This window comes from Austrofundulus limnaeus, unplaced genomic scaffold, assembly GCF_001266775.1.
Source record: "Austrofundulus limnaeus strain Quisiro unplaced genomic scaffold, Austrofundulus_limnaeus-1.0 Scaffold64, whole genome shotgun sequence".
NCBI lineage: Eukaryota > Metazoa > Chordata > Actinopteri > Cyprinodontiformes > Rivulidae > Austrofundulus > Austrofundulus limnaeus.
The window spans coordinates 641,196-655,256 of NW_013952466.1; the positions used below are offsets into that span (position 1 = coordinate 641,196).

General features: G+C 38.4%; 1 protein-coding gene across 1 annotated transcript in view; it reads left to right on the top strand.

Annotated features, from left to right (window-relative positions):
* LOC106518614 (nuclear receptor subfamily 5 group A member 2) overlaps positions 1-14,061 on the top strand; it is a 31,696-nt gene that overhangs the window by 9,735 nt on the left and 7,900 nt on the right. The window contains exons 2-3 of the mRNA XM_014009970.1: positions 7,396-7,515; positions 11,961-12,108. Of these exons, the coding sequence (XP_013865424.1) occupies positions 7,396-7,515; positions 11,961-12,108 (268 nt within the window). The remainder of the gene's footprint in view (positions 1-7,395; positions 7,516-11,960; positions 12,109-14,061) is intronic.

A 14,061-nucleotide genomic window follows, 5' to 3' on the forward strand; every position in this document is an offset into this window, starting at 1 on the left:
TTGAGGACGTGCAGTGATGGACATCTAAAGCCAACGCCCCCCCCCCACACACACACACAAAGACCCCCACCCAAACCATGACAACTTTGGGATGCATCTGGTAGCATGACATTTATTAGGAATAAAGACTTCTGAGTTTTGGTTCATTTGTGTGTGCGGGGGTCATTATGTTACCGCTATGTGGTATTTAGTTTTATTTACACTATCAGTCAACAGTTTGGACACACTTTCTGATTTAATGTTTTTATACATTTTTTTCCTGCGTTGTGGGTCAGTACTTGGGTCACCCAGACCATGAAGGAAGATAAATTGAAACATGTAGAACCTGAAAGTGTTGAAAAACCAGAATGTGTTTTGGATTGTTCAAGGTGGGCACGTTGAGTGCGCTCTTATCATTCTTTCAGTCAGCTTCATGCTGTTCTGTATTCACCTGGAATGGTTTGGAAGGAGTTTTGGTGCTTTTAGGCTTTGCTACATGGTTCCTTACAGTTTGTGTTCCTTCATAGTCAGGATGAATTCTGTGCTGGTTTGCAATGTAGGAAAAAGAGGAAAAGAATCAGAACATTGAATGAAAGTGTTGCCCAAACTTTTGACTGATGTATGTCAAAGTCAATTATTTGTACTTATTTCTTTCAGAAGGGTAGGGATGGGCAAAATTGGATTGTGTGCAATTAATCGTCAGAAAATTTTTAACTCATTATTTTTTGGCACTTGACGATTAATATGATTAATACCACCAGACAGACTGACTGGAGATTGTCCTGGTCAGTCCGCTCAGTGCTCCTCTCGGCTTCAAACAATAAAAAAAAAACATTTTAAATTGTGTCCATCAACACATTTTAAAAATTGATGTAAAACTGGAAATCTGTACTTTTTACAGAGAGCAAATCTTTCCCATCAGAGTGATTTAGATTGGTCATGTGACTAGGACATGCAGGTGTCCAGGGTCTCCAGGGGATTAATTCTCACATTAATCATTATCGACTAAATACCACAAATAATCACGATTCATTTTTTTGCCATTATTGCTTATCTCCAGTATTTAGTCCAATAGAAACAGCTTTGTAGCTGTACTTAACAAATAAATTATAGAAATCACATTTTTATTATTGTTTACACATCAACATTTTGAAATAATGGTAAATTTTTGTTTCTAATAAACTGCACAAGGAAGAATATTACACTTCAATATTATTTTTCTTTACATTAAAGTAAAAAAAATTACACACATGTACACACACATTCAGACTAATGTGACATCAGTCTGGAATCTCCTTTTTAACTAGCATCTTGTTTTTAGACAGTGAGATGAATCCAGACACATGTCGAGGACAGACTAACAACACTGTAAGTCTCAACTCAGAGAGGATTTCTTGATTTTCAGCCACAGTGGTTTTTACCTACCTGCTCTATGTCTACCTTCCACCCCCACCAGTATCACTGACCCTGTTGAGCTCTTCTTGAGTTCTGCTCAGTGGTTAAAGTCTTCCTCTAATAAATATACAGTCTCATGTCCAAGCGGTTCTGGACCAGACACTGAACTCCTCACTGTCTCTGATGAGTTCCATCAGTGTATGAATGTGATGTAAAGCATTGATTAGACTCTGTGGAATAACTTATGTAGATCAGCTCTGTAGAGGTGTAGCAGGGGGCTGTATGAATATGACTGAATGAGGACACAGATTGTGTAGTAAACATCTTAAGTAGCCTGATTGACTAGAAAGGTACTATATGTAAGTACAGTCCATTTACCATTACCATGTAAAATACTACAGAAAACACTGTGAATTGTAAACCTGGGTAAAGATAAGGCCCTGTCTACATTAAGAATATTTTTTATCCACCATGCTAACCAAAACTGCTGAAATACCTAAGACATGAACAGTCTATAATTTTAAGGGTAGGTTAATTTTAACAGTGAGAGATAAAATATTCAAAGAAATCGGAAAATTACATTGTATAAATTATATACATTTTTTGCATTTTGCAGAGAAAAATAAGTATTTGATCCCTGTGGCAAACAAGACTTCATACTTGGTAGATAAACCCTTGTTAGCAGCACAGCAGTCAGACTTTTTAGTAGTTGATGATGAAGGTTTGAACACGTCAGGAGGAATTTCGGTCCATGCAGATCATCTCTCAATCATTAATATTTTGAGGTTGCCACTTTTCAGCTCAGAGTTTCAGCCCCCTCCATAGGTTTTTGATAGGATTAAGGTCTGGAGACTGGCTAGACCACTCCATGACCTTAATGTGCTTCTTTTTTGAGCCACTCCTTTGTTGTCTTGGCTGAATGTTTTGGGTCATTGTCATGCTATTAGACCTAGCCATGACACATCGTGGCAGAGGGAAGGAGGTTGTTACTCAGGATTTTTGATCCCATCCATTCTTCCATTGATGTGGTGAAGTAGTCGTGCTCTTAGCAGAGAAACACTCCAAAAACATAATGTGTCCAACGTCAATGCTTGACAGTGGAGACGGTGTTCTTTTGGTCATTGTCAGCATTTCTTCCTCCAACCATGGCGAGTTGAGTTAATGCCAAAAAGCTCAATTTTTATCTCATCTGACCACAGTACCTTCTCCCAGTCACTCTCAGAATCATCCAGGTGTTCATTCAGAATCATCCAGGTGTTCATTGGCAAACCAGAGGGGCCTGAACATGTGCCTTCTTGAGCAGGAAGAGCTTGCAGGCACTGCAGGATTTGTATCCATTACAGCGTCATGTGCTACCAATGGTTTTCTTGGTGACTGTGGTCCCAGCTGCCTTGAGATCATTAAGAGGTTCCCCACATGTAGTTCTAGACTGATCTCATCTTCCTCATGATCAAGGATACCTCACGAGGTGAGATTTTGCATGGAGCCACAGATTATTTTGTATTTCTTCTCTTGTCTTACTATTGTACCAACAGTTGTCTCCTTCTCACCCAGCATCTTACTGATGGTTTTGTAGCCCATTTCAGCCCTGTGCAGGTCCATGATCTTGTCCCTGACATCCTTAGACAGCTCTTTGGGCCTGCCCATGTTGCAGAGGTTTGAGTCTGACTGATTAATTGAGTCTGTGGACAGGAGTCTTTTGTACAGGTGACAATTTAAAATAGCTGTCTTTAATGATAAATGGACTGAACTTTAATGCAGGCAACAAGTTGATTAGAAGGGTCAAACTGGTCTGTAGGAGCATGAACGCTTAATGGTTGGTAGAGGATCAAATACTTCCCTTGTTGTTGCTGTGTGGATGAGAGATGTAAATACAGGAAAAAGTCTGTTTTAAAAAATATTTTGAGTGTTGTGGATATGGCCTGCAAAGGCACCATAAGTGGGAACTATCATAATTTACAGAAGTGTTTTCTTTAAATGATGCTTTTTACTGTTTAGTCATAGTTAATCTGTGACTAAACATCTGCATGACCTCGAAGATGAGAAAGTATGCAGGTTTTTTTTCGAGCACAGGATGATTTTTTGTTAATGCTTGTGGAAAGCAAGTGTCTGAATTAGCAAGTTGCCATTCTGAAAATTTTCCATTTATTGAAATAATCTAAATACAAAGTGTATTTTTAATACACAGAGTACTTAGGAAAGGAAACTTAGTACAAAGGAAATACTTAAAATAAATGTAAATTTCCATTGATTTAATACTTGTTTTATAAAAGCTGTGTTTTTATGCATTATTATTTACATTAAAAATTTATAGATTATAGTTGTTTTAATTGCTTCATGCTTTCATATTCCTTCAACATGTGCTCTTTTATTGTGTAATAAGCATTCACACCAGCGTTGGATATAGTATCTTTTGTATATTTTTTAAATCAAACCATTTATATATTGAAGCATCATCTTGTTTAAAAATTAGTTACTTTGACATTTGGTTTTTGTAATATTTGTGCTTTTATCTGTTAATTAAAAATATGCCAATATAAAGTGATTGATATTTCATCAGTTTTTWAAAAAAATGATTTCTGGAATCTACTTGTTTTATTTGTGTTTCCTAAAATATATATTTTTGTTATGACTTTGTCAATTTTAGCTATGATTTTCCCATGTTTAGCTTTTGATTATGTTTAGCTAATTGTAATTTTTAGTTACAGATATTTTTATTTTAGCTTTTAGATGTGATCTTGCTGACTCTAGCTTTTAGCTGCAGTTTTCACAATTTATCATTTGGCTAGTTATCTTTTAGCTATAGCTTACTAATTTTATTGTACAGCTGCAGTTTGCTAATATTAGCTTTTAATTATGGTTTGTTTATTTTAGAATTAATTACAGTTATTCACATTTTAGTTTTTAGCTACTGTTTTGGTAAAGTTTAGTTTTTACCTATCCTATTCATTTTACCTTTCATTCTACTGCTAAATGTAATTTGGGTTGATTACTTTCGCTTATGTCCTGAATTTATAACTGTTTGTTTACATTATTTCAGCTTTTATTAAGCTTCTTTGACAACTCATGGCTTAACTGTTTTGAATCACAGTAACAGCCATATTCTGTGTTTTTGCAGAAATTGCTATTTTTTCTTAAACCAATATGTTTTCTGTCTATAACATTTGATTTGACCCCTGAAATGTTTTTTCTGTTTTTACACATCAGGTGGTAGAGCTTGTATGTGTTTCTGTGGAGAGTCAGACCTGTTTCATACTCAGCAGACAGATAAAATGAATGGTGAGAATAAAGCTGTGAACATTTTGCCAAGAATGCCTCCTGCTGAAAGAGCTGTTTCCCTGTGCAGGATAATTACATTCCATCCAGATGATAACGGGGGAATGTCAGCTCGAGCTGAAGCTTTGCTTTGTGTTTGCCTACATTGTTATTAAAAGCTTTGAGGGAATAGAAGCTATTGATTGCTGCAGGCCCCAGAAGTGACATTTGTCTTCCTTACTGCTTGGCCTTCTGTTTACCTGTGGAACATGGATGCAAACAGGGAACATCATAAATGTTGAGTGATTATAGGTAGTGACTTGAGATGAACTGTCTTGCTGAATCAAATGATGTAACATCTGTTCTGAGTGACATGTTTTAGAGAGTGAATGGTTCGTAGGTGTTCCCTACATGGCTGTTTCCATGATGGATGGATGGATGGATGAATAGATAGGTGGATGGATGGATGGATGGCTGAATAGATAGGTGCATGGATGGATGGATGGATGGATGGATGAATAGATAGGTGGATGGATGGATGAATAGATAGGTGCCTGAATGGATGGATGAATGGATGGATGGATAGGTGGATGAATGGATGGATGGATAGGTGGATGAATGGATGGATGGATAGGTGGATGAATGGATGGATGGATAGGTGGATGAATGGATGGATGGATAGGTGGATGAATGGATGGATGGATAGATAGCTGGATGGATGGATGGATGGATGGAGGGAGGGATAGGTGGATGGATGGATGGATGAATGGATTGGATGGATGGATGGATGGATGGATGATGGATGGATGGATGGATGGATGGATGCTGGAGAACATAAGTTGTTTGGAGTTTGTTTCAGTGGAACTGGTTTGATTGAGCAGTTTCCACAGTAGATTTCACATCTCAAAATAATTCCTATTTTATAACATTCCGCGTAAACATTTTTTAAAATAAGCCTTTACAGTTTTGTATTAGACAATTATTTCAAGAGAAATGTTTTAAAATTCCAGTACGATGTGGCTCCAGGCAGCACCAGAAGTACTACAGCTAGCTGTTGCTGTTTTTGTGCTTGTAAATCCCCACAGAATTCCATGTAAATAACTGCACAACATAAAACTGACAACACTGTAAAAGTCCAGGTTGTCCAGTACGCCCGAATATGTGGGGGCCTTAAAAAGTGTCCACATGAAATTTGATGACATTTTGGAGGTTGTCATTATTTTAAAACAGTAAAACTGTTAGCTGCAGAAATTGTTAAATCCTGACAGGACTGGTGAGCTATCTACAAAATATATTTACTGCTCATTATTTCCCACAGAACACCACATTTAAATATCTGAAATATCAGCTCCTGGTCTTGTTGCAGATTTTATTTATGCTACTTTATTTTAACCAAAGCAAACTTTCAAATGTTGCTCATTAGCGTTAGTTTCCGAAGCTTCGTTTAAAAAGAACAGCAGCTTTGAGATGCCAGCAAGTGACAAGAAAATAATACAACTTTTCACATAACATTAATAGAACAGTAATGTTCTGTTTAAATAAGATTAAAATCATTTTGACATCATATAATGTGGTTTTGCCAACACAGTTTGATTTTTATTATGGAGAGAGAAATGTTTAGAATATATGGTGACCAGAATGAAGCTGCTCTGTGTTTCCAGTTCGTTTGAAGGGTTTTTCCAAAGCCTTCTTTTTTTTAGCCACTGAATTCAGCTCCTCTTGGAGAGGAAGCACAGGAGGTCACCAAGACCTCTTGCTTCCTTAACCTCTTCCTTTATCACTGTACACACAGACCCCCACCACTGCAGCGATCTGGACGGCACACCAGATTGGACCTTTTCCACCAACACTGATTGATTCAGATGGACAGTAATTCTGTCAGCTCGTGTCAGATGAATGTGTGTTTGGGTCCGTTAGGAGCAGCAGCCGCAGAATTACTTGCCAACATGTCCTTCACTTTACTGTCAATACTGCAGTGGGGTGGGGTCAGGGGTGAGGGGGCTCAATCTGTGAACACACACACAAAATGCAGCAGGTGTGACTGGGGCTGAAAGGTGGGGATGCTGATGTCAGCAGGTTGAAGGCGTGATACGTGGGGCTCATAAATACACAACACGGGCCAGCATGTACTGTATGTAAGACATGAGAAGACAAACACAACTCACACACCGGGTTTCATTTCTGTGTTAATTTTCTTAAACGTTGTGCAGTTTTGCCACACATTAAGTACTTTCTACAGTGAAACTGAAATAATTTTGAAGAGGATTCAGCCTTTTAGCAGGTTAAGTTTAAGGCTTAGGTCTATCCTTGAAGAAAGTGCCAGACTGAGATCATATTATAGAAAAACAAGTGTTTTGGAGCCATTCAGTCAGTCTTTTGTGTGATTTTCCATGATACGTAATTTCTAATTCAGAATGTGCACTGTGAATGACTCAGATACTACCACAGCAAATGAAAAGTTGGTGAGTTTTGACGGCTAAAGTCAGCTGACTGTAGCCATCTTGATTTGAGTCCAAAATGAAACTGTCATAGAATTCAAACCAGGAATTACTCTCTGCAAGCTTCACTACAAACTGTACCGTGGTTCATGAGATATTTTGCTAACAGATTGACACGCAAAGACAGACATAGGCAGAAACAATAAGATCTGTCTTCACTTTGTGGTAGTGGAATATTATAAATCATCTTTAAATAGAGAACTTCAGACTGTGTTTATCTTTATACTTAAAAAATCTTTTTTCTTTCTATTGTGTGTGTTTCCTGAAGGTGGGAGATCAAATGAAGCTGCTGCACAACTGCTGGTCCGAACTTCTGGTCTTGGATCACATTTTCAGACAAGTGCAACACGGAAAGGAAGACAGTATTCTGCTGGTGACCGGCCAAGAGGTAACAACTCCCTCGTACAACTTCCCATCAGCCCAGCACACTCTGCTTCACTCACTGTTTGTTTAACAACTTCAGCCCAGAATGGATTTTAAACTGGATTCTTTCCAGATCTCCGAGCTGTAGCTTCGGTGTGGGAGCACACATGTTTGATTAATCTAGCAAAATAAAGCAACTAGAACTAAATCTAGCTAAATTATTGACTTGGCTGTGGCTCAGTGGTCATAGCTTTTATTCTCCAACAAAAGAATCAAAGGTTCAATTCCTGGCTGTATGCAGCTGAATTTTCCTTGAATAAGACACTGAACCAATTATTGCCTCCATTTAATCAATCTGATTACTGTTTATTTATTATTTTTTTAAGATTAGTGTTTTACTTCATTTTTCTGTAACTGTACATACTAGTAAATGTGTAGGGAATTTAAAAAATAGAATGAAATATAAGGCAAGGTTATTTGTTTTTATGCCAGAATATTAGACTAAAATCACTTCAGGTTGAAAGATGACAGAGTGCTGTGATTCAGCCAAACCTTGACAACAGTGTTATGTGCAATCTCATGCAATATCTTTAGATGCTAATAACTCCCAGTTATACCCGTTTTTGTCTCTGATAAAGTCACTTGACTGTGGCAGCCATTTTGATTTGGGTTGTTTCCAAGAGGCAATGATTCCAATGAGTTCTACAAAAGCAACAACTGTAGCTGAAGATGTTTTGCTTCCCATGTAGGGAGATTATCTCATGCAAAACTAGACTGTGGACTTCTAGTCTTTAAAGGAGACACATCATGCTAGTTCAACTTTTTTAAGGTGTGACAAACATTTTGTTGTGGACTTGGAGCAGAAAAGTTGAATTTAGTTTCTCCTGGTGCTGCAGTTCTGTTTTGGCTCAGATTCTTCAATTTTCTATGACGTTTTCAGAAATATTTTGTCAAATAACTCACAATGGGAGTTTTAATTAAGGTCTGGACTTACCAACTTGGTGGTCTTCATTCTCCACTGGATTTGGGTCAGAGTCTGGGTCCAACATATAATGCTGGATGGACCAGTCTTCTGTTGTTGACGTCTTTTAATTAGTTTGTAAATAAAAAGTTTCTGTGCAGCTATATAGTCTTAAACTCCTCTATCAAACTAGAATGAACATGTGTGGAAGCTGCAGGGGGCAGGGTGTGAAGAGCCTTGTTTGGAGTTAAAGAGACAGCCTCGCAATGAGTTGATCTGAGACACACCTCAAAAAAGGGGCGTGGCTTGTGGAGCTATTCAGACCAAAGCAATGCAGCTCTACTTTATATAGACCTCAACTGAAGGATTTAAATATGAAGAAAAGAATAGATTTAAAAGCACCCTATGTCTTCTTTAAACTGCATCAGATGCTCTGTTAGAAGCTCAGTTCAGATGGAGATTATTCTCAATCTCCTCCCAGTGCAGAGGCGTTAACGTCGTTGGTTGTCTGGTTCATAAATAAATGTTTTGGTCACATGAAGGTGTGAACTGGAGTGAAACTGACTGGGTATCAGGCTTAATGCGTCAATGTACATTTTAGAAAGCTGGAGCTTGAAACCTCTTCCTTGGTTTAAAGTAGTTTTTTTCTTGTGTAACGTCAAGGGCTTCCTTCACCTTCCTTTACCATCTGTCTGCCCTGTAATGTGGAAATGTTATACCCCAGTAGGTGCAGAGCTGATTCATATCTTGTCTGCTCTCCAGTATTGAGTTGTGGTCCTGTGAAAAGCTTTAGTTTTTCTACAGGTGCTGGTCATAAAATTAGAATATCATGAAAAAGTAGATTTATTTCAGTAATTCCATTTAAAAAGTGAAACTTGTATATTATATTCATACATTACATACAAACTCATATATTTCAAATGTTTATTTCGTTTAATTTTGATGATTACAAATGACAACAAATGAAAATCTCAAATTCAGCATATCAGAAAATTAGAATCTTGTGAAAAGGTTCAAAATGGATGGCACCTGGTACCACACTCTAATCAACTAATTAACTCAAACCACCTGCAAAGGCCTTTAAATGGTCTTTCAGTCTAGTTCTATAGGCTACACAATCATGGGGAAGACTGCTGACTTGACAGTTGTCCAAAAGACGACCATCGACACCTTGCACAAYGAGGGCAAGACACAAAAGGTCATCGCTAAAGAGGCTGGCTGTTCACAGAGCTCTGTGTCCAAGCACATTAATAGAGAGGCGAAGGGAAGGAAAAGATGTGGTCGAAAAAAATGTACAAGCAAGAGAAGTAACCGCACCCTGGAGAGGATTGTGAAACAAAACCCATTCAAAAATGTGGGGGAGATTCACAAAGAGTGGACTGCAGCTGGAGTGAGTGCTTCAAGAACCACCACACACAGACGTATGAAAGACATGGGTTTCTGCTGTCGCATTCCTTGTGTCAAGCCACTCTTGAACCACAGACAGCGTCAGAAGTGTCTTGCCTGGGCTACAGAGAAACAGGACTGGACTGCTGGTGAGTGGTCCAAAGTCATGTTCTCTGATGAAAGTAAATTTTGCATTTCCTTTGGAAATCAAGGTCCCAGAGTCTGGAGGAAAAGAAGAGAGGTACTTCATCCACGTTGCTTGAAGTCCAGTGTAAAGTTTCCACAGTCAGTGATGGTTTGGGGTGCCATGTCATCTGCTGGTGTTGGTCCATTGTGTTTTCTGAGGTCCAGGGTCAACGCAGCCACATACCAGGAAGTTTTAGAGCACTTCATGCTTCCTGCTGCTGACCAACTTTTTGGAGATGCAGATTTCATTTTCCAACAGGACTTAGCACCTGCACACAGTGCCAAAGCTACCAGTACCTGGTTGAAGGACCATGGTATCCCTATTCTTAATTGACCAGCAAACTCTCCTGACCTTAACCCCATAGAAATCTATGGGGTTTTGTGAAGAAGAAGATGCAATACACCAGACCCAACWATTCAGAAGAGCTAAAAGCCACTATTAGAGCAACCTGGGCTATCATAACACCTGAGCAGTGCCACAGACTGATCGACTCCATGCCACGCCGCATTGCTGCAGTAATAAAGGCCAAAGGAGCCCCAATTAAATACTGAGTGCTGTACATGCTCATACTTTTCATGTTCATACTTTTCAGTTGGCCAACATTTCTATAAATCCTTTGTTTTTATTGGTCTTCAGTAATATTCTAATTTTCTGATATGCTGAATTTGAGATTTTCATTTGTTATCATTTGTAATCATCAAAACTAAACGAAATAAACATTTGAAATATATGAGTTTGTATGTAATGTATGAATATAATATACAAGTTTCACTTTTTAAATGGAATTACTMAAATAAATCTACTTTTTCATGATATTCTAATTTTATGACCAGCACCTGTATTATAGTCTGAACGTTCCTCACTGCGCTGTAGACACACCGCTCAGCTTGGGTTTAGTGGTTCTGTCCTTAGGTTGGACCAGACTTGGTCTGAGGGTCCTGTTAGATTTGAAATGCACCACGATGTGTTTGTTTTTTTCCCTGTTCTGCTCTGAGCCATGTTTTATTAGAATTCTTTACTGTACTGACAAAAGCACAGTTAGGACAGCCACATGTATGGAGAGCTTTATGTTTCTGTTCCTTTTCCTTTCCTTTTGTCCTCATGGAGATGTGTTCGGCCCGACTGAAGACAGAAAGTTTGTTTTCCAGTGAGACTCAGACTGAAGGATCTGACCTGTGTGAGTTGGATTCCTCACACAGCGGTCCAAAAAAGGCAGCTTGTTGTTGTTAGTGCATTTGGTGTGTCAGATTTATGCTTTTACTTTCTTAGCTTCCTGAGTCTGAATGGTAAATTGGTTCACAAGATATTTTGCTAACAGACAGAGTTTATTTCAACAGTTATTGATAAAATTTGAAGCAACAAGCTCACAGTGTGTAGCACTTGGAGAAAGTAATGTGAATGACTCTGAGCTACAACCGTTTCAAAAATCATTTCAATTCACTTTATTTATATAGCACCAAGTCACAACAAACGTTGTTTCAGGGAACTGTACACAAAAAACAATCAATCAAAAAAAAGCAGATTGTGTTGAATCTTAACAAATATCTGTATATTAATAGAACTGTAGTGTTTCTTATGTGTCATTTAGGTGTGGAGGCCATCTTTGTGTGGTTTGGGTCCAATGGTTAATTAGTTCAAATCTAATAATTATTTTTTAATAAAACATGTGCCTAAACGTTTGTGAAAGATCATATTATCCTCTAACTTTTCTCTTCTCAGATATTCATTTTGATTTGTTTTCATAGTGAAGGCTTAAAAAACATTTAGGTTTAAACACACACACACACACACACACACACACACACACACACACACACACACACNCACACACACACACACACACACACACACACACACACACACACACACACACACACACACACAATAAAATAACACTGCTAATCTGCTAATCTTAATTTTTCGTTTGTGTTTGCAGGTAGAATTATCGTCCATCATGTCCCAGGGTGAGGCCACTCTGTCCAATCTGGTCCAGAGAGGTCAGGAGCTGGCAGCAAGGCTTCAGACGCTGCAGGTCGATCGCAGAGAGATTGCCTGTCTCAAGTTCCTCCTGCTGTTTAACCCCAGTGAGTAACTGTCCCAGCTGGGTTTCACCACTGCAGTTAGAAATAAGCATTTTCAGGTGCAACACAAAAGTGCTGTCAACGAGCATAAATTGAATAAATCAAGATTTTACATCAAGGGCAAATGATAATAAAGTTTTACATGTGTGTGCTGATTTGTCTGTAGTGTTAGCAAAATATCTCATGAATCAGTGAACAGATTTTCTAACTGAAAGGAGGTAATCCTTGGTTGTACAGCTACACCTGATTAACACAGAACACTAGCTATATTCACATGGACATAAGTAATCGGATTAAACAGCCCATTCAGATTATTCTGATCCGATTGAGCTCGATCCGAATYAATTTTTAATCTGAATGAAAGGGGTGGGTTTTGCCGATTGATAATCGGAATGATGTTCATGTAAACACTTAATCGGATCATCTTATTCTGATTGTAGAAAACTGACCTGAGTGCGCAGGTCTTCTGACTTTCATTCACCTGGTTCTGCCCTTTAGAGGAGGTGGGACAGCAGCGCTCCAGCTGCGCTGCACCGTGCAGAACTTTTCCTCCACGCTCTCTTAACAGATAAAAAGGAGACAAACAGCAGACGTTGCTTCGCAAAAAATAAAAATAAAAAACACGTATTGCTTCATCTGCAGCTTAACTGAGGAGTAAAGACGTCTCTACCATTAAAAGCTGACACGGGCCCCTCCTGAGCACACAGAGGAGCTTTGTTTACGTTTGTAACACGGAAGAAGAGCTGAAAGTTTACAACACTGCGCATGTCCTGACTTTTATTTTGAATAAAAGTCCTGTGCATGTAAACACTTTTCATGATCGGATTGTGTCCATGTAAACAGTACATTCCGATTATTTAATCCGAATACATTTCAATCCGATCAAAAGATTTTGTGCATGTAAACATAGCTACTGAGTCATTTTAATCAAACTCATGAAATGATAACTGATCAAGAAGATCTGGTTTTAAACGTTACACATAAAGTCAACTCTTTACTAACACAAAGGGACTTTAACTTAGTCATGTATACTAGTAGCTGAGAGTATTTTAACACATTCTCTGGGCACTGACACATCTCATTAAATCTCACAAAAATGCATATCTTTATACAATATTTTCATTTTAAGACAAAACAATTTAAAAAAGAAATGCATAGACTTACAGTATATTTTTTCCAAGTCTTGTCTTCTACATATTTCCAGAGTGAATGGGTTTCTGAGTGTGTCATCTGTGGATGATGCATTTCTGTTGAATAGCTGATGCAAAAATCAATCAGTTTGTTTGGGCAGCATTGCTATACAGATGTATCTCTCTGTCTGAATACAAACATTGGCATCTTAATGGAAAAAAAATCACAATTGAACATAATCTGTGGTTCCTGTTCATATAAGGTTACAAGTGTTTTCCTACATGGCCTTTTTTTCTCTAATAAATTGACTTAATTAAATTTCTAGTCTTGACAAAAGCCAATATTAACAAAGACAACCTCTTCCATTGTCCACTAATGGCATTCAAAGGCACAGTAATGGATGGGTCTATCGTTTGATAGTCAGACTCACATTCATGCAGTGGCTTGTGCAGATGGAGAGAGCATGGATGTGGCTTGCCCAGATTCTCAGAAGTGTTTGCTGTTCAGCGCTGCTAAAGCAGGGAACAAAGAGCTTTTGAAGAGGAAAAGCACTTGTCGTACACAGAAAATATTTGCTGTCTTTGCCAGCGGCTGCTTCGCTCACGCTGCTGCTCTGCCTCATCTTCAGAGTCAGGTTTGTTGGGGGTAATTTAATTGCCCTTAAGCAGTTTTGAAAAGATGATTTAGAACGCGGATTCAAAACATTTAATTACTGTGTGAAAAGATTCTCCGAGACGGGCTCAGCTGATGCAGAATGCCATTCAAGTGGAGGGCAAGGCTGCTGTCCACACACACACACACACACACACACACACACACACACAC